The 18,195-nt window shown below is 49.4% G+C and overlaps 1 protein-coding gene across 1 annotated transcript in view; it reads left to right on the top strand.

Annotated features, from left to right (window-relative positions):
- BAIAP3 (BAI1 associated protein 3) overlaps window positions 1-18,195 on the top strand; it is a 33,699-nt gene that overhangs the window by 13,655 nt on the left and 1,849 nt on the right. The window contains exons 8-32 of the mRNA XM_072600270.1: window positions 592-636; window positions 721-798; window positions 2,059-2,161; window positions 5,644-5,751; window positions 6,428-6,520; window positions 7,375-7,478; window positions 7,827-7,950; window positions 8,345-8,469; window positions 9,061-9,151; window positions 9,897-9,953; window positions 10,191-10,288; window positions 11,162-11,213; window positions 12,013-12,143; window positions 12,785-12,908; window positions 13,446-13,589; window positions 13,773-13,865; window positions 14,019-14,210; window positions 14,363-14,431; window positions 15,130-15,209; window positions 15,949-16,057; window positions 16,726-16,797; window positions 17,077-17,157; window positions 17,255-17,399; window positions 17,526-17,649; window positions 17,949-18,154. Coding sequence (XP_072456371.1) covers window positions 592-636; window positions 721-798; window positions 2,059-2,161; window positions 5,644-5,751; window positions 6,428-6,520; window positions 7,375-7,478; window positions 7,827-7,950; window positions 8,345-8,469; window positions 9,061-9,151; window positions 9,897-9,953; window positions 10,191-10,288; window positions 11,162-11,213; window positions 12,013-12,143; window positions 12,785-12,908; window positions 13,446-13,589; window positions 13,773-13,865; window positions 14,019-14,210; window positions 14,363-14,431; window positions 15,130-15,209; window positions 15,949-16,057; window positions 16,726-16,797; window positions 17,077-17,157; window positions 17,255-17,399; window positions 17,526-17,649; window positions 17,949-18,154 — 2,648 coding nt within the window. The remainder of the gene's footprint in view (window positions 1-591; window positions 637-720; window positions 799-2,058; window positions 2,162-5,643; window positions 5,752-6,427; window positions 6,521-7,374; window positions 7,479-7,826; window positions 7,951-8,344; window positions 8,470-9,060; window positions 9,152-9,896; window positions 9,954-10,190; window positions 10,289-11,161; window positions 11,214-12,012; window positions 12,144-12,784; window positions 12,909-13,445; window positions 13,590-13,772; window positions 13,866-14,018; window positions 14,211-14,362; window positions 14,432-15,129; window positions 15,210-15,948; window positions 16,058-16,725; window positions 16,798-17,076; window positions 17,158-17,254; window positions 17,400-17,525; window positions 17,650-17,948; window positions 18,155-18,195) is intronic.

Below are 18,195 nucleotides of genomic sequence, written 5' to 3'. Positions count from 1 at the left end.
AGATCAGAAAAATAAGAGCTCACACTTGCATTGTATCATCTAGTGATTTAGTGGCAAAGACTGAACTAGATTCAGGTCTCCTGATTCCTAGCTGTCCTGGGCTCTTGTTAACAATCTCAGATTTGTGCAGAACTTTCTCATGCATTATTTCATGTGATCTTCACAATAACCCAGTCAGCAAAGCAGGGAGGGGACTCATATCTACTTTAGAAATGAGACCCAGAGAGGGGGAAATGAATTACCCAAGGCAGAACTAAGAGTTGACATCTAGCCCAACCCTGCCCTTTCACAGGTAAGGAAAGCAATAGCCTAAAAAAATTAAGTGACTTGTCCAAGGTCACACAGTAGCAGATTCAGGATTTGAAGCCAGGCCCTCTAATCCCAAGTCTAGCATTCTTTTCATTCTACAAGGCTACCTCTCCTGACTTCCAACCTGTGGTCATTCCATTGTATCACAGTGGGTGATGAGAGACAAAGCATGGGTTCAGGGTTGAGGGCTGTCCCTGGACATTTGCTTCAGGGATGAGCTGGGGAAAACTATCCATCTCCTGGCCATGCCTGAGCAGAAGGCGGTCTTTTTCTCTCTGTCAGTGAAATAGATGATGCCTCCAATGACCAGCTGCACCTGGACATATGGTAGGTAGAGCAAAATCTTCTGCCTGGGCTTAGGGCTGACTGGTGAGGTCCACGGCACACAACTGGGTCTTCTGTGTCTTTCAGGGACCATGATGATGATGTTTCTGTGGCTGAGGCCTGCAAAAAACTGAATGAAGTGATTGGCTTCAAAGGAATGGGCAGGTATTGTAACATCAAGGACCCCGGAATGCACAGGAAGGCCTGCTGCACAAGTTCGTAGAATTGCTTTTCTAAAAGGAAAGCAACTACTGAGGGGTCAGCAATCTACTTTAATCAAGCACATCAAGTTCAGGGGAAGAAGTCAGCACCCTGAACTTCAGAAAAAATACAAACAGAAATTACAAGCAGAAATTACAAACAGAAAGACCAACAGACAGGGCTTCCAACTGTCTGACCTTAGGTAATACATACTCATTACTAGAGAGAGAAGCACCAACATCTGGGTTTTCAAAGCCAGGGGGCTTCTTAAAACATTTGCCCAGAGTCTTATCTGGCACAGGATCTTTCTTCTGAAAAATAAGCCCCAAAGCAAAACCCACCTCAGAGTATATGTACTCTTTTCACAACCTTCATGATCTAGTGCCTCATTAGAAATAAACAAAAGGTGTCTGAGGCCTATTAATGGGCAGGGAAGAGCTTTAACCTTACATTAACATTACAGGTGTAGATAGCAGACACATAGCACTGTGTCCAGAGAAAAAAAGGTAGTGGGGTGTATGAGATGAGGGAAGGTGGAGGAGAGTTAATAAGATAGTACTCTCAGTGCCATCCTAGCCCAATCCCTCAGCCTTGTCTCATTTGGACTCTGGACATGTCACTCTCCACCCTGCCTTGGGCTAAGTGTATGACAGAGGCACAGGGAAGAGAAGCATTAGAAAGTGTGAGTTCTGTCCTGATGGAGCTCACAGACTAGTTGTGGAGAGCCAAGTCATACAGCTGAAACCACGACATGTAACATATGCAAGACAGCCTTGAATCAAGTATGAATTGTGGGGCTGTAGGTGATGGAGAGATGAGGAGGAATCCTTGTGGGCAGTGGTGGTCAGGGAAGGCCACTCTGAGGCTCAAGTTGAGCTTTGGCTGAATCTCCCAGAGAAGGTGAGGAGCTGGATGAGGGAATGGGATGGGAAGGAAGACAGGCAAAGGGCTTCCAGTGTGAGAAACAGCCACACTTATGGTTGACAGTGTGGTCCTTGGAGTCTGTGGGCCTCAGCTTTCTGATTCTTTGCCAAACCGTCCTCTTGTTTTGGGCAACAGCCAGCATGGAGCCCCTGGGGAAAACACCAAGAAATTAGCTAGTGATAGCCTTCTTCTAAATAGTAGGGAAGGAAAAAAACTGAATAGTAGGGGGTAGGAGGTAAGAATTATTCCTTGGGAATGTGAAGATTTCAGGTTTCCTCCATTCTCTTTTTCTTCCTACAGATATTTCAAACAGATTGTCAAATCAGCCCGGGCTAATGGGATGGCAGGAGCCTCAGAAGATAATGCTGATGACTTCCTGGGCTGCCTCAACATCCCCATTCGAGTGAGTAAAGAGAAAACCACCTTCATTCCTCCCACTTCTGTCAGCAACTTCCCCTCATGAGGAAAGGGGAGCTGGTAGAGGATATTACTAGATGTCAGCTTGAGGGAAAGTTGTCTTTAGTGATAGCAGCAGCCCTCTGTCTCGAGCCCTAGGGTAGTGAACATTTTATAAATGACTTGGCCGAGGGTTTAGATAGCACAGTTATCAAAGTTAGAGGATGGCACAAAATTGGGAGAGATAGCAAACATGAAGGATCATAGAAGCAAGAACTAAAAAGATATGGACATGGGCCACCTGGAATAAGGGGAAATGTGACAGGTCTATAAAATCACAGGCCTAGTTAAAAAAAACCCACAAAGTCAGAAATTGTGGGTTTAAAACATCAACTACATTTGTTTCTCAGACTGGAGGAGGTCTAATGAGACAATGGTTCATATGAAAAGGACTTGGGGGAGGGGGAGGTTTCCTAGTACATTAGAAAGTCGTGAGTTGTCAGTATGATGTGCCATTCGATCAATCACCACAAGCATTTATTTGGAGCCTCCCATCTGGGGTTTTATGTTCTGTTCTGAGCTCCACCTTTGGAAGGACATAGTGTGGAGTGTGTCAAGGAGAGGGCAATAAGAATGGCACAGAGCCTGGAGACCATGCTAGGAGCATAGGGGTGGAAGCATCTGAGAGTGTCTGGCTAGAGAACCGAATGCTTAGGAGGAGCATGATTGCTGTCTTCAACTCTGAGGGAGCGTCATAGAGAAAGAGGAGGAGACTCGTTATGTTTGGCCCCAGAAGTCAGAATTAGGAACAATGAATGAGAGTTGTAGAGGGACAACAAGCATGGATTAAATTCCTACTGTGTGCAGGACACTGTGCTAAACACACTTGCCTGTCCGTCAAGATGTCCAAAGTCCGTTGTCTGTCTCCAGGAGCTCACAGCCTAGTTAGGGAGACTAAATGCAAGTGACTGTACAGACAAGATATATACAGATCAAATTAGAACTAATCAACAGAATTATCAGCACCTGATTAGCACTTTTGGCATTTAAGGGGGTTTGGGAAAAACTTCTTGTAGAAGGTAGAACTTGAAAGAAGCCAGGGAAATCAGGGAGTGGAGATGAAGGAAAGAGTTCTAGTTCCAAGAGACTTGGAAGATGGAGTGTTTTGTTTTAAGGGTGATGGAAGGAAAAGCTTCTTAGCACTTAGAACTCTGCAAAAGTGTCATGAACTGCCTGGAGAGGTAGTGAGTTCCTGTCACATAATAATCGATTAAGAAATATTTGTTGACTTATCACTAGAGTTCTCCAAGCAGAGGCTTGGCACTTTTATGGTAAAGGGGATCATTAACTGCTAAGTTCCCTTCTGTCTCTGAGAATCTTAGAGGGGAGCAGATCCCAGGAACCTCTTCTCCTCTGCTCCTGCTCCCAGATAGAAAAAGGAAAACCTAAAGAACTGTTAACTATTGCCCAAGCCTAATCACATCTGAAGCAGAGTCACATCAGAAGCAGGAACTGGGGATATGGCTTCCCAGATTCTGATCCCCCAGTTTGGTGTTCCTGCTCTAAGTGCTGAGATGTGATGGGAATGAACCCCAGGTGCAGCAGCAAAGCAAATGGTGATGCCTCTTTCTTAATGTCCTTTCTGTCAATAAACCATACCAGTTTATGATTCTGAACCATTTGACAGATCTAAGGATTTTGGTGACAGGAACTTTTTTTCCCAGCCACTGCAGGAGCATTTACTGGACTGCATCATCACAGGGGCAGCCTCCCAGGATGATGGCCAAGGCCACTGGGCTGGAAGCATGGCTTTTCCCAAAGCTCTTGGATTCAGGATCAGAGTCTGAGGGCACATAGTGGTCAAGGTGATGGTGGTGGTTTGGCTTGCCTGGCACATGCTACCTCCTTCCTTTGCCTGAAGGTGTCTGGCTCCTTCATCAAGTTGCCTCAGACAACTTGCCAGGACTTACATATCATATCATAGAAGGACTATAATCTTCCATGTTAGGAGTCCCTCATACTAACAACATCTTTCACATATTCAAGATCTTTCACATATTCAAGTATGACTTTGGACATGTCCCTCCCCTTCTATGGATGCCGTAGAATCTCAGAGTTGGAGGAACCCAAAAGCTTCAGACTGTATCTGAGTAGGAATCTCCTGTGTGACATTCCAGAGATGGGCTCATCCAGTCCATGGTTGAAGACCTCCAATGATGCTGTATTCCTTCTTTTCATTTCATCCCATTCTAGCCCAAATAAGACAGCCTCTTGCACTTCTACACAGCTCCAATTGTTAGGAAGTTTTCCCTCATAAATCAAGCCAAAATCTTCTTCTCTTTAACTCCCTTGTTCTGCTCTCTGGGGCCAAGCAGAACAAAGTGAATCCCTCATCTGCATGACAGCTTTTCAGATTCTTGAAGACAGGACTCATTTACCACCTTACATTTTCTCTTCTCCGGGATGAACATTCCCTGTTCCTTCTTTGGCAGTCACAAGCCACTTTACTGCTCTGTTCATCTTCCATTGGCCATGTTTCAGTCTGTCGATGTTCTTCCTGCTCAGAACTGAACACGTTTCTTCAGAATAGTGTGGCAGGGCAGCGATCAGTGGACTACCACCTTCCTTATTCCAAGCACTGAGCTTCCACTAATGCAGCCTAAAATAGAATTCACTATTTCAGCTGCCATGTTACAGTGTGGATTCACTGGGAAGGCTGCCCACTGAGCCTCCCCCATCTAGAACCTTTATTATTTTTCACAGAAACTGTTGTCTAATCATGGCTCCGTCATCATACATTTGTTCACTTTGTACACTTTGGGGGCTCAAGTTTAGAACTACATCGTTGTTATAGTTGTGTATGACTCTTTGTGTGACCCTGTGGACCGTAGCATGCCAGTACTGTCCATGGGGTTTTCTTGGCAAAGATGCTGAAGTGGCTTGTCATTTCCTTCTCCAGTGGATTAAGACAGAGGTTCAGTGACTTGCCCAAGGTCACACAGCTGGTCAGTGTCTGGGGCTGGCTTTGAATTCAGATCTTCTGGACTCTTGGCCCCACTTCCTCATCAGAAGTATACATTTATCCATATAATTTTATGTGTAAATTTATCATTTTATTATATTATTTTATATATAAATTTATAATATATATAATACATTATTTTGTTAGATTCTTCAGGCCATCTTTCTAGCCTGTCTAAATCGAGCTCTCCTTTCCAGCCTTGTATCATCTACACATTGAGCAAGCCAGTCATTTGTGCCTTCATCAGAATGTTGAAACCTGGGGCATGACGCCCTTCTTCTCAAGTTTGGGGTCAGCCTGGAGCACCTCGAAAGGTCCTCCTCGCTCTAATATCTTCTAGGATTCTGGGCATGTCTGCTATGGGAGGCACAGTAGCTCTGTGTTTGCAGAGAAGGGAACAGGGCTTTTCCTGGCAAGCCATTGCCAGCTGGCACGCAGGGACGAGGTAGACTTCTTTCTCTCTGCAGGAGATCCCTGTGACTGGCTTAGACAAGTGGTTCAAGTTAGAGCCTCGATCAAGCTCTTCCCGTGTCCAGGGAGACTGCCACCTCATCCTCAAGCTGATCACCACACAGGTAACAGCCTTTCCTTTCTACTCACACCCTTAGCGCAGTGGGGAGCCCTGCTCCTGGGCTGGGATCCAGAAAGTTCCCACTGTGGCATCCACAGCTGTTGGAAAACAAGCTTCTCAAGGTTCACAGCTGCTCTTCTAGGACTTTGTGAATTCTCTTTCCCTGCCACCTGCTTTCTTGGCCGCCTCTTCCTCCTTTCTCCTCTTCCTCCTTTCTCTTCCCTCTCCTCATTCTCCCCCCCTCCCTCCCCTTATATCTCTCTCCTCTACTTTTCCCTCTTACCTCTCTCTTTCCTCCCTCTGTTTCCCCATATCTTTCCTCTACTACTTTTCCCTTTATTCTTACTCTCTTTCCCATTCCACCTTTCTCCTTTTTTTTAATCACATCTTTTCCCTTTCCTGTTTTCTACCCTCTGGGATTTCTCTTGTGAGCTCTGAGCTCAAAGGGAGGATGCAGCTCCTACCTGAGATTACTGGGTATTATGCCACAATTCTGTGGGTATGGGTGCAACTAGGGCACCAATAAGGGGGTAGGGCTATGGGGGAAAAGGGCTGGTTGTTGGTGAGGGGTTATCATGAACAGTGCTTGGGCCAGAAGGAATTCTGGGAGAGCAGTAATGGCTCACTAACGCAGCTTTGGGGGATAGGCCAGTGAGGCATGATGTGGACTTCTGTTTCAGAGAGACACCAGCATGAGTCGGAGGATGTCAGGCTTCCAGGTGCATGGACTGCTCCTCAGCCAACTGCTTAAGTTTGAGCATGGCCAGGACCAGGTGGGGCTTCTCTCAGCAGGTGGCTGGAAGGGGTAGAGGGTGAAAGATGAAGGGAAGTAAAGGCTTCAGCCTGAGTCTTGAGGTCCGGGCTCCTCCTGTTCCCCTGCTCTGTCCCTGGGTCCTACAGCTGAGGAACAATGAGGTCAAGACATATATCCGTAATAAGCAATTTGGGTGCCTACTCTGTGTGTGTAGTAGGTGCAAAGGGGGCACAGTCCTTGCCCCTTAGGAAACTCAGTCTGGTGAGGGAAGTGAGACTCACATGCATGGGAGAGGAAGCACCACAGGAGAATGTATCCAGGTGTGCCCAGGCCAAAAGCTACTAGGGCTGGCAAGGTAGGCAGCTACCCAGTAGGGGATGGCACATAGACACAGTGAGTGACACTTTTTAACGTGACATTTTCTAAATGCACATCTTTTTATGCCAGACCACGATACTCTGTGGGTCAGAAGTATTCATTCTGTGACAAATCATGTCAAACAAGTTACAGTAACACCTGGTGGTATAATTTTCAAACGTTACCAAGGGAGCAGAGATTCCTTGTCCTGATTCTGGTTTAGACAGTAACAACCTTGACTTCTCTTTCTATAGGGCGTTAATGCTCACCAGCCCCTTTGCTTCCAGCTGTCTTTTGAAACTGGAAATAGAACATAATTATTCTCATTTTACAGAGAGGGGAGTTAACGATTTGCCCAGAGTGTCAGTGCTTAGAAGTGCTGGGGTGAAGGTTTAAAGGTCAGAGGAGGCAGGGGGCTAAGCATCAGGGGAGGCAGGGTTAGTCCCAGAAGGTTTTACGGACCACAGGAGGGCCTTCTCCTCTCATCATCACCATGTCGGGCCCTTGCCTTGGCAGCCAGAAGCCTGTGGCTGGAAAGGAGACCTGAGCAGCCCTGCAGCCACTATTCTTTCTCACCATGGGACCCAGGCAGACCTGTCAGCTCTGCAGCTGGCCATGATGTGAGTATGGCCAGGCTTCTGGGAATGATGTTTTCCTGTTATGGCTAAATGAAGTCACTCCAGACCTGGCCCTTGGGAGCCAATGGTGGGCAGTGGAGGGACATGGGTGGGGATATACAGATTAAGGTCACAGACAGGTAGCAAGAAACAATGTGGGTGGGGGGACAAACATCAGGCCAGAGAGCCAAACAGTGAGTAGACAGATGGAGATAGGAAGGGGGAAGATTAGAGGAGGGGAGAGAAGGAAACAGAGGAGATAGATGTGGGTACATACAGAGAGCCAGGCACATAGCAGGAGGCAGGGGGAAGGCCTGTGCTGATAGGCTGCCTGGGTTGGGGGGCCCATAGACACTGGCAGGTCAGCAGTCAGCACCACCAAGCTTGCAGCTTGGACTACTGCTACCTTCTGGAGCTACTAGGAACCATCCAGGAACAGTGGGGAGAAGCAGCAGTCGCTCTACCTAGAGAACAGGTGAATGGGACCTGCATGGGACCGGGAGGGGAGGAGGTTGGTGGGAAAGCCAGGGAGGGGGCTCATCGGGGACTACCAGCAGCTTGCAGGTATCCCAGCTATGTCTCAAGATGCTCAGAGGATGCTCAGGGGTGGGCTGAGCATTACTACCCTCAGGCCCAGGTCTGATGTGTGTGTATTCACATGCACATGCATATGTATCCATGCTCCTCTGTGTTTGTGCATTCTGGGAACTAGGGCAGCATCGTTTGGGTTAATCTGAGCTCCAAGTTACAGGCTCCCACCCTGAGCCTCTTGCTTTCCTTGTTACACAAGTGCTTTGGGAGGGAGGGAGGCTGCTTCTCCTGCATGTCCTGGCCAGACCCCTGGAGAGAATGGCTTGTCTCCCCTGCAGGAGGAGAGTTTGGCCAACAGCTTCATCTCCTTCGTGGAACATGCCCTCCTGCTGCTGAGACAGCTCCGGGAGCTGTTCCCTGTAACCAACAGCAATGCCATCGGCCGCCTTGAGTTCCTCCTGAGGTGGGCTGTGCTAGGCTGGCAGGGGCAGGGGAGGACATCCTCACTGAGTCAGAACCAGTATGGTGAGCCCCCCTAGGAAGAGGGGTACCACCAGGCTGTCTAAGGAGGGAAGAACTGGCCTAGATTAAAACTTCTGTGCCAGTCATGGGGAGTGGGTGCTGTGGACTTCCAGCCTGGGGAAGAAGAGGCAGCCCCAGTTTCAAAAAAAGAAGAAAAAATACTGAGAGGGATGAGGGATTAGTGACTGGGGTGGGGCCTCAGTAAAATAATTACTGAGACAGATGGGTGGGGACTCAGTGAGGAGGATGGGTGGGGGGAGGTCCTTGAGGGATTTAAGGGTCTGCAAGAGAATGAGGTGGGACTCACTGAGATGATGAAATCTCAGTGAAGGGATGGGGGACAGGGATGAAGTGGTAGGGTTCTGGAAAAACCCAGAATTGATTATCCCAGTTTTAAGAGTTCCACTGAGCCCTTTTTAGATGGCTAGGTTATGTGGGAGAAATATTTTTTTGAGTTTAAAAACCCTGATTTTTCATCATGGTAGGTAGGGTGGTCAGAGCTTTCTCTCTCTGTCTTCCCCCAACCCCCCAGGTGTCTTAGTCAGATTTACAGTCTCCAGCCCTTCCGCATGGTCTGCCCATTCCAGAATGAGCTGCATGTGGATATTGCCACAGCCCTGAAGGTAGATGTGACCCCCACTGGGCCCCATTGGTGACAGTCCTCCTTTCTCCTCCCATCTTCTTCTCATCCTTTCTCTCTCTCATATCCCCTGCTCCCACCAGAGTCCCTGCTCCTACCTACCTTCAGCTTCTCCCAATCTCCAAAGGGCCCCAGGGTGGTCTTGCCCTCTCCCCATGAAGCCGGGCTACCTGTATCAGGGCCAGTATCCAACTCAGTTTCCCAGATCTCCACCCCCACCCCGTCATTTTTCCAACGTGCCCCTACTATGTCTCAGAGGATGCTTTAGCCCAGACCCTCCAGCCTCCTTCTTGTTTCGTTGTACACTCAGGACTATACCAAATCATTTCCACACTTGGGACAATTAGCAAAATTCAAATCTCAGGGCAAGCATCATGAAACCACCTTCATCTTGAAAACTATATAATTCCTGATGTGAAAAAATAAATAAGAGGTAGTTAAATTCAGTTGAGTGGAGGAAAAACTGTTTCCTGTAGTGGCTTCTATTTTGCCAGAGGAGCATGTGTTACACTTTTGCCCACTGTACAAGTTGGTGCCCTGAGACAATCTCCACCCTAGTTCTGCATACACAGCTTCATTAAGTTAAGAAGGGATGAGAGTTTTTGTAGAAGCCTCCCATTTCCCAAGCTCATACACTTGGAGGAGTCTATTGAACTGAGTCTAGCCATCCTAAATGATCTCCCTCTATAGCCAGTCACTTTGAAGCCACATCCTGGTTTCTGTTTCAGAAAGGAACTCAGGACTGGTATGAAAGACTCCAGAGAAGCCGGAGCCCCCTGGGAAAGGTAGAGCCCACAGTCTGGGGCTGGGGCTGGAGGGTCACATCTCAGAGATGGTCACATCTCAGAGACAAGGCCCAAGGGTCATAGGTTGTGTTCCTCTTCATGGGTTTATAAGAGCATGTGCTCATGGACATGTGTGGACATATTTCTGCATTGTGTGCGTGTATATGTGTATGCATGCGCGTGTGTGCCTGTGTCCTGGGCTCTGCCAAGGGCAATGAGAATGACCTCTTACTACAGCCTGGGCTGGAGTGTCTCCCTGGACTTATCAGCCTGGCAGATGCCGTGTATGATGACTTACAGGCCAGCCACAGCGTCTATGGAAAGCTCTTTGTCAGGTGAGGAAGGAGAGAAGGTGGGGGTGGGAATGAGAAGAGCAAAGTAGGATAGACAGAGAAGGAACATTCAGAGAAACAGACAGGGTCCACACACATGCACTCGCACACGCACACATTCACCAAGGACTCTCCTCACCATCCCTCAAACACTCAAAGCCTCACTTTACAAAGCTTTTTTTCATCCACTCTCTTTAGGTGCTCATAGACCCCCGTCCCTGGGAGAGACAGAGTGGAAATGATTATTCCTCTTACATAGGAAGACACTGAAGTCCAGACAACTGAAGCAACATAAACTATGTTAGGCAGTAATCATGCTTTCTAGTAGAAAGACTGCTAGGTTTGAAATTACAAGACCCACCCATCCAGTCCTGGCTTTGCCACTTCCTACAGGTGGGACCTTGGGCAAGTCACTATATCTCTCTGAGCCTCTGTTTTCTCATCTGTTAAATGGGACTAATAATTCCTGAAGTAGCCCATTCACAGAGCTATTGTGAGACTCAAATGAGAGAATGTATGGAATGCTGAGAACCTTAATAATGTGCTATATAAATGTCAGACACTATTCCCTTTCAAAGGATGGGATTGGGCCAGATGATCTCTAAGACCTGATGACTGTGTGACTTGCAAGTTGGTGGCCGAATCAACACTGGAATATTTGGGGTCCCTGCACTGCTGAGGCCTGGGGAGTCCCAGAGAGTTTATTCCCAAAGAGCAGGGAAAATAGAAGATCTCTTCAATTGTGTCTCTTGCATGAAAGATAAAATCCAGTGCCTGTGTCACCATCACCACCTCATATCAGGGTACAACAGGGCTTAGGAGGAGCATATCCAGACTCTGCCTTCCCCTCAGCTAGGTTCATCTTTCCTTCCACAGTATTGTGAAGGTTGATTTGTTTGGCATCACCTATCGGCAGCTGGAGAAGCTGGTGAGGAGCCCCCTGGGGAATGCTTCATTCCAAGACCCAGACTTTGGGGGCATCTTGGAGAGAAATGTGGATCCCAATTCCCACCTTATGGAGGAGGGAGGAACCAGGGTCCTTTGTCTCATCCTGTCTTCCTTAGTCCTAGGCCTGAAGAGAAGGGGGATGAGAAGAGCATGAGGGTTCCTTGTTCTTCCTTATCTTACTGAGAATGAGGAATCCATTTCCCAGAATGGCTGGGCCACAATAAGCATGATTCTGAGAAAGCTGTGTATAAACAGAATCTTATTTTAAATGTATGGAGTGGGTGGTTGGCCATAGGAGCCCTGTTGTAAATATTAAGGTAGTGTGCAGCATGCTACGTGGTCAATTTATCTTGTAGGTGAATTTGAATTTTTGTAAAATAGGTTTGCCCACGTGGTCCCATCCTGTCTCCCACCTTCTCTGTCCTCCTTCTCTGCTCTGCCTCTTCCTCTCCCCTCCTTTGTTCTCTCTCCTCTCTCCTTTCTCTATTCCCCATATTCTTTCCTTCCTTTTTTTTACTTCTCCTCTTTCATTTCTTTTTTACTCCATCTTTCTTTTTCTTCATTTCTCCCTTCCTTCTCTATCTCTCTCCTTCCCTTCTTTCTCTTCTCTTCCTCTCTATTTCTTTTCCTTTCCTTTCTCTTCTGTCCCTTTCCTTCTCCCTTCCTCCTCTCTGCTCCGCTCTCCATGGTACTGAGCTGCATGAAGCAAGGCAGTAGTTGAGAAGCTTACATATGGGGCTGGCAGAAGCCAGGCTCAGTTGGTGAACTCTGTGGAGCAGGTAGCTGAAGAGGTCCAGGCTCCAGTGGAGGAGCTGAGCACTGGTCTGGAGTCGGGTTGTGCCCCAGGCCTCTTTGAGCTCTACATCACCCTGGCGGAGATCCAGCGCCTACGAGCCTACCTCCCCACCAAGTGAGTTAATTCCTGACTCTGCTATCGTAGCATTCTGCAGTCCTAACCCTTGCACCCCTTACCTCATAGGGTGTTGTAAGGAAAGTGTTCAGTAGACAATAAACAATGATATAGAAAAGTAGGCTTTTATTCTCCTTTACCCCTGATAGATTAAGGTTTTTTCCAACTCTAATGACCTGTCATATGCCTCTAGAAGATGGGGAAAAGTTTGGGGATAGGGGTTATTTTTGGAAAATAAGATAGTCTCCTAGGGCTCTACCACTCTCAGGCCTATTCCCCTCATGTCCAAGACCCCCTCAGAGGTTCTCTCTATCCCTCTATGACGAAGCCTAGACCCTTGTCACCTTCTAGATCCCTCCTCCTCTGCTTCTTGATTGATTCTCTTAGACCACACCCTCAATGTACCCCCAACCTTCAACTTAGAACTAGTACCTATATGCCTCCCTCTCCCAGGAAGTCTTCCTTGATTTAGACCATCAGAAATAACCTGTCTCACCCCTACCACCCCTCCCTCCATCCTGAAAGATGAGAAAAATAAAAGGGGAGTGTCATCACCTCACAACTTCCTTGGGGGAGACTGAAGCAGGGAGGGAGAAGGGATCCAAGACCCCAGCCCTTAGCATCTTCTCCTCCCTGCCTAGGGACAGCTCTACCCTGGCCCTGCCTGGGTTCTACACTCAGTTCCTTCCAGCCATCCGCCTGTGGCTGCAAACCCTCCGGGACAAGACTCGCCAGCGACTCCAGAGAGCTGTGGATGTGGACAAGGTGGGTGGTGAGACTGGGATCCCTGTGGTCCAGCTGCATTATCCCTTGCCTTGGGTGGGGAGAGGGACAGACTCTACCTTATCATCTCTGCCCCACCTCCAACCCCGGACATCCCTTGTAGGTGAAGGGGGCAGTATGATTGGTTCCTCTTTCCTCTTCTCTTATAGGCCCCAGGAGGTATGTGGGAGACATTCAGTTGCTCCTACCCAAGGCTGATGGGGGGCAGGGTTAGATTTGGGGCAAATTGAGAAGCAGTGTGGTTCAAATGAAGGACACTGGATATTGAGTTAGAAGGGTTGGATTCAAATTCTGGCCCAGCAACTTAATACCAATATGACTTTGGGCAAGTCACTTATCTGATTTAAATCTCAGTTTCCTTAGTTGTAAAATGTGCAGATTGGACTAGATGACCTAAAGGGCCTCTTCAAATTCTAGATCTGTGATCCCATGAATGCCCTTAGGAGGGTCTGCCCCAAAGGAGAAGCACCAGTGCATGATGCATGGTTGTGTTTCTGTTTCACCCCTACCCCACCCCAGCTGGAGCCCATGGACGCCACCTCCAAACACAGCAGCTCTGCAGCTGATGCCACCCTCTGCTTCTCCCAGACCCAGGAGCTCTGGGCCCAGCTGGCCTGGCCTGAATCAGCTGAGGCCCTGGACTTAGTGACTCAACTCACCGAGGTGAAGCCCAGAATGAGGGGATGAAGAGACCCTGAAGAGTCTCCAGTTTGAGGGGGCCCTGCCCTAGGAGAGCAAGGGGGAGGGGGAGGGGAACATGCCAAAGTTGGGGGAGAAATAAGTGTTCTCTGTGGGGAGCTCTAGGTGTGAAGGAGAGGTGGAAGGCTTATTTCTTCTCTCCCTAAGGATATCTGTGAGGCTGCTCTATACTACCCAGAGCTGGTTCGGAGGAAGGTAGACACACGGCCGCTGGCCCTGGGTGAAGCAGTGAGTGAACCGGTGAGCCTGTTGGGGTGAGGGCTGGGTGAAGGGAATGGTGGGGGCACAGGGGAGGTGAAGTCACAAGACAAAGTCCCTAGGGTTGCAGGGATTGGTTTGGCTCCCAACCAGATCCTGGGGATAGTTCTGGTCATCTGTCCCCTCCTCTCTCAGCTTTGCATTGCTCTGAACAATGTGGAACACATACGAAAAGCCACAGGACAGGTGCTTCGGGGGCTGGAGTGGCCAGAGCCAGGTGGTGGGTCCCCAGGGGGCCTCCCCAGAGCCCTGAAGAACCGACTGCTGGCTATGGATGAGGACCTTCAGAGAGAGGCCCGGAACATGATCGCACACCTGACTGCCAAGGTGGGACAGGCTGGGGTGAGGGCTGGGGCTGGGGCATGCTGTGCCCACAAGATGAGCCCATCTCCAGGATGCCTTCATTTCTTCCCCTTTGGGGCACATCTCTCCCTCCCAGTCACTTACTTTCTCTTTTTCCCCCCATCTCCCTTCCCCAGATGGTAGGAGACATTAAGAAGTATGTTCAGCACATCAGCCTGTCACCAGACTCGATCCAGAATGAAGAGGTGATCCCTGCAAACAGCCAGAGCTCTCTAAGATGAATTGTACTTCATTCTATGGCCCAGGGAAACGGAACAGAATAAGCACTGATTAAGCGCCTACTGTGTGCCAAGCACTGATTAAGCACCTACTGTGTGCCAGGCACAGTGCTAAGGGTTTTATAAGTATGATCTCAGTTGATCCTCACATCAGCTTTCTGAGGAAGCTGCTGTCATTATCCCCATTTTACAGTTGAGGAAACTAAGGCAGATAAAAGTTGTGACTTGCCCAGGCTTTTACAGCCAGGACGTATTTGAGGCAGGATTTGAACTCAGGTCTTCCTGATCCCATGCTCCATCCCCTGCGCCACCTCGAGGCCATCACTTAAGTATCTATGTGTTGCCTTGAGGCTCAAATCATCTTTCTGTACAACCCTGTGAGGTAGGTAGGTAGTCTTACAGATAGGAAAACTGAAGTTCCAAGACTTGCTTATGTTCACACAGATGATAAGGGTTGGAGATGGGTCTTCTGACAATGAGTCGTGTTCTTTCCTGTGGGGAAGTAGAGCCTAATGGAATTAGAAGTTAGGCATCAGGGCTGCCTGCGGTGGACAGGCTGGGCTGGAGCGGGGGGTGTCTCCTAGGGTGGGGAGGCAGGAGGTAATCTTCCCCACCAAAGATGGTGATTCCTGTTCACTGGGTCTTCCCTCCATCCCTCTCCTCAGGCTATAGCCCCTCTCATGAAATATCTGGACGACAAGCTGATTCTCCTCAGTGACTCACTGGTGAAGGAAAACCTCTGCCGGTACATCCAGGGCTCCAGGCTTGTGGGACTGTGGAGGGCTGCAGGCGTAAGGGTGGGAGAGACTTTAGGGATTCTCTGTAAAATGAAGGGGCTGTGGGCCTCAGAGCTCCTTGAAATCGGGAGTGCTTTTTGCCTTTCTTTGTGCACTGGTACACAGTAGGTACTTAACAAATGTTTCACTTGACAGACGGGATGGCTTCTAAGGTCCCTTCCAACCCTAATGCCCACCTCCTAATTTTCCAGATACAAGGGAGAAGGGCCTTCTCACCCTTGGCAAGGCTGGAGACAGGGTACTCTGGACAGAAAGATGAGATTTTTTTTGTGTTCGTAATTGTGGATATCCCAGGCACAATAAGTGCTGGGGGAGGAGTGGGGGGTGTAGGAGGTGTGAAGAGGGTGTTAGGAGAGCTTGTTAAGCAAAGGCCAATGTTTTAAGGGAGTTCTAGGGGCTGCAGATAGGGACTTTGACAGGCTAATGAAGCAGAAAGTCCCAGTGCCTTCCTCCCTGGTTCAGGTAAAGGGCCTCCCTCAATGGCTTTGCCCTGCTGCTCTCCCCAGCTTGGGAGAGATTGCCCTTGTCCTCCCAGTGGCTATGCTTCTCAGGGGTAGCCCTGTCTGCTGGAGTTTCAACTCAGGGCAGATAAAGAAAGCAGAGGCCAGCTCCAGTGGGAATGTGTTTCCTCAGTCCCTACCCCTTTCCCCTATCCACCTCAATGCATAAATATACTCTCTTGCCCAGGGTGCTGGAAGCTCTCTGGGATCTGCTGCTTCAGGTCATTCTTCAGGCTCTGGGGGCCAACAGAGATGTCTCTGCTGAGTTCTATAGAAGGTTTTACTATACGTTAGAGGTAAGTGGGGATCGGGCTGGAATTGAGGGGGAAGGGCCCAGCCGGACATTCTGGGGAGCTGGCCTGAAGCAGGAGGAAATCCCCCAGAGTAAAGGATGTGCCAGATGGCAGGGAATGGTTCAGTTCAGTACTGACTCTGGCCTGCCTTCATTGAGCAGTGGACCAGATTTGGTCCTCGGGGATTCTGAGGGAGTCACAGGGGAACAACGGAAGGATTCATCCTAAATTGTAACTAAGAATTGATTTGAATATTTCAAAGGAGGCTCAAGGTTCAGGAGTGAGGACTACTGAGTTGTAACTAAAATGAGAGATCCGCACCCCCCACCCCTTGCCCCCAGACAAAGCAGGCTTATTTATGACTGGCTTCTGGAGCACATAGAAGTAGCTGGGGCAATGGCCCACTGTGGGGTATGATGACAACAGAGCAGCCGCTTTAGAGAGGCACTGCCTGCCCAAAGGGAAGCCAGAGACTCCCCCATCCATGGTAATGGGGACAGACACAGTAGTGGAAGAGTCCCATTCAACCCTCTCCCTGCCATGGGCCTGGGCTAAATGTCTGAATCCTCCTGTGTACACACCAGCTAGAGGAATAGGGAAGGGTTCTGTGTGCTTGGGTCTAGCACTCAGAAGGTAATACCCTTTCCAATTTATACCTTCTCTCTCTTCAGGCCTTAGTGGATTTTTTCCATGCAGAAGGGCAAGGGTTGCCCCTGGAGAGCCTGAGGGATGGACACTACAAGGTGAACCCCGGGCATTGAGACCAGAGGCCTGTATTTGGAGGAGGAAGAAACATGTTGGAGCAGAGGGGGGTGAGGGTGGGGAGCTTTACTTAACCCCTGAGACCTCATTTCATTGGAAGCAGTTACTGGTCTTTCTATCCTCTCTAGCCTAGCCCCCCTAAACTTCCTGGAAGCTCTTTTCCTAGAGAACTGAGACTAGGCCCTCTGGGTGCTGGGCAGCCTGGACCCCCCCCCCCCCCCACAGTTGACCTTCTAACCTGAAGGACTTGCTATTGCCAGACCTTGGAGGAGGAACTACGCCTGAACAAATGCTCCACCAATGAGTGCATTGAGCAGTATTACCTGGACAAGCTCAAACAGGTAGGGTCCCCACCACTGACCATCACCCCTGCACACTTGTTCATCTGGCCCGGCTGGGCTGCCTCAAACCTAGTTGACTCTTGGCATTCTGGGGCAGGGTGGGGGCACAACTCTCCCCCAGAGATCAATGGAGCAGAATAAGTATGGACGGCTGAGTGTCCGGTGTTACTACGAGGCAGCGGAACAGCGGCTGGCTGTAGAGGTGCTGCATGCTGCAGACTTAATTGCCCTGGATGCCAATGGTGAGGAGGGGACAGGAGCCAGGGGTAGGTGGGATGGGAGAGAGGCCCAAAGTCTGCACAGTGCTGAGGGAAGGCAGAGATCCCACTAGACCAACTGAGCGCAGCTTCCTCCCCTTCCCTCCACAGGCCTAAGTGATCCCTTTGTCATCGTTGAACTCTGTCCCCATCACATTTTTCCACTGGCCCGAAGCCAGAGGACCCAGGTCAAGACCAAGACCCTGCATCCTGTGTACGATGAGCTGTTCCACTTGTGAGTTCCAAGGAAAGGGCTGGGTTTCTCTGTGCAAGTTATTCTTTCTCTTTCCCCGGTGTTAACCAAAGGGAATGGGTTGGGTGGTTGCGTATGTTCTGGCCAGTCAGACCTTTTAGAGTCCCTCAAAGTTTGTCCTCATTTGTTTCAGGGTCTGCCCAGCCATGGTGAGACCACAGTGATTTGGTTAAATCATTCTTGGGACCAAACCCCGCTGGGGGGGGTCTGGTATGGCTATTTCCCCAACATGAAGCTCCAGCCACTTGTCTCCAGTGACTTTTCTCTCCCTGGTTTCCCAGCTCAGTCCCTGCAGAGCTGTGCCGCCATCGGGCGGCCTGTGTAGTCTTCACGGTCATGGACCACGACTGGCTGTCCACCAATGACTTTGCTGGGGAGGCTGCCCTGGCCCTAAGTAGCATCAGCGGGCTCAGCAGGCCCCAAGTGGGAAGCAGCGTGAGGAGCATGCAGCCAACCACACTTCACCTTCGCAGGCCCAAAGCCAATGGTAATGGCCACTTCCCTCAAACCCTGGCCTGGCTCATCCCT

This window comes from Notamacropus eugenii, chromosome 1, assembly GCF_028372415.1.
Source record: "Notamacropus eugenii isolate mMacEug1 chromosome 1, mMacEug1.pri_v2, whole genome shotgun sequence".
Lineage (NCBI taxonomy): Eukaryota > Metazoa > Chordata > Mammalia > Diprotodontia > Macropodidae > Notamacropus > Notamacropus eugenii.
This window is presented reverse-complemented; position numbering and strand designations above follow the sequence as displayed.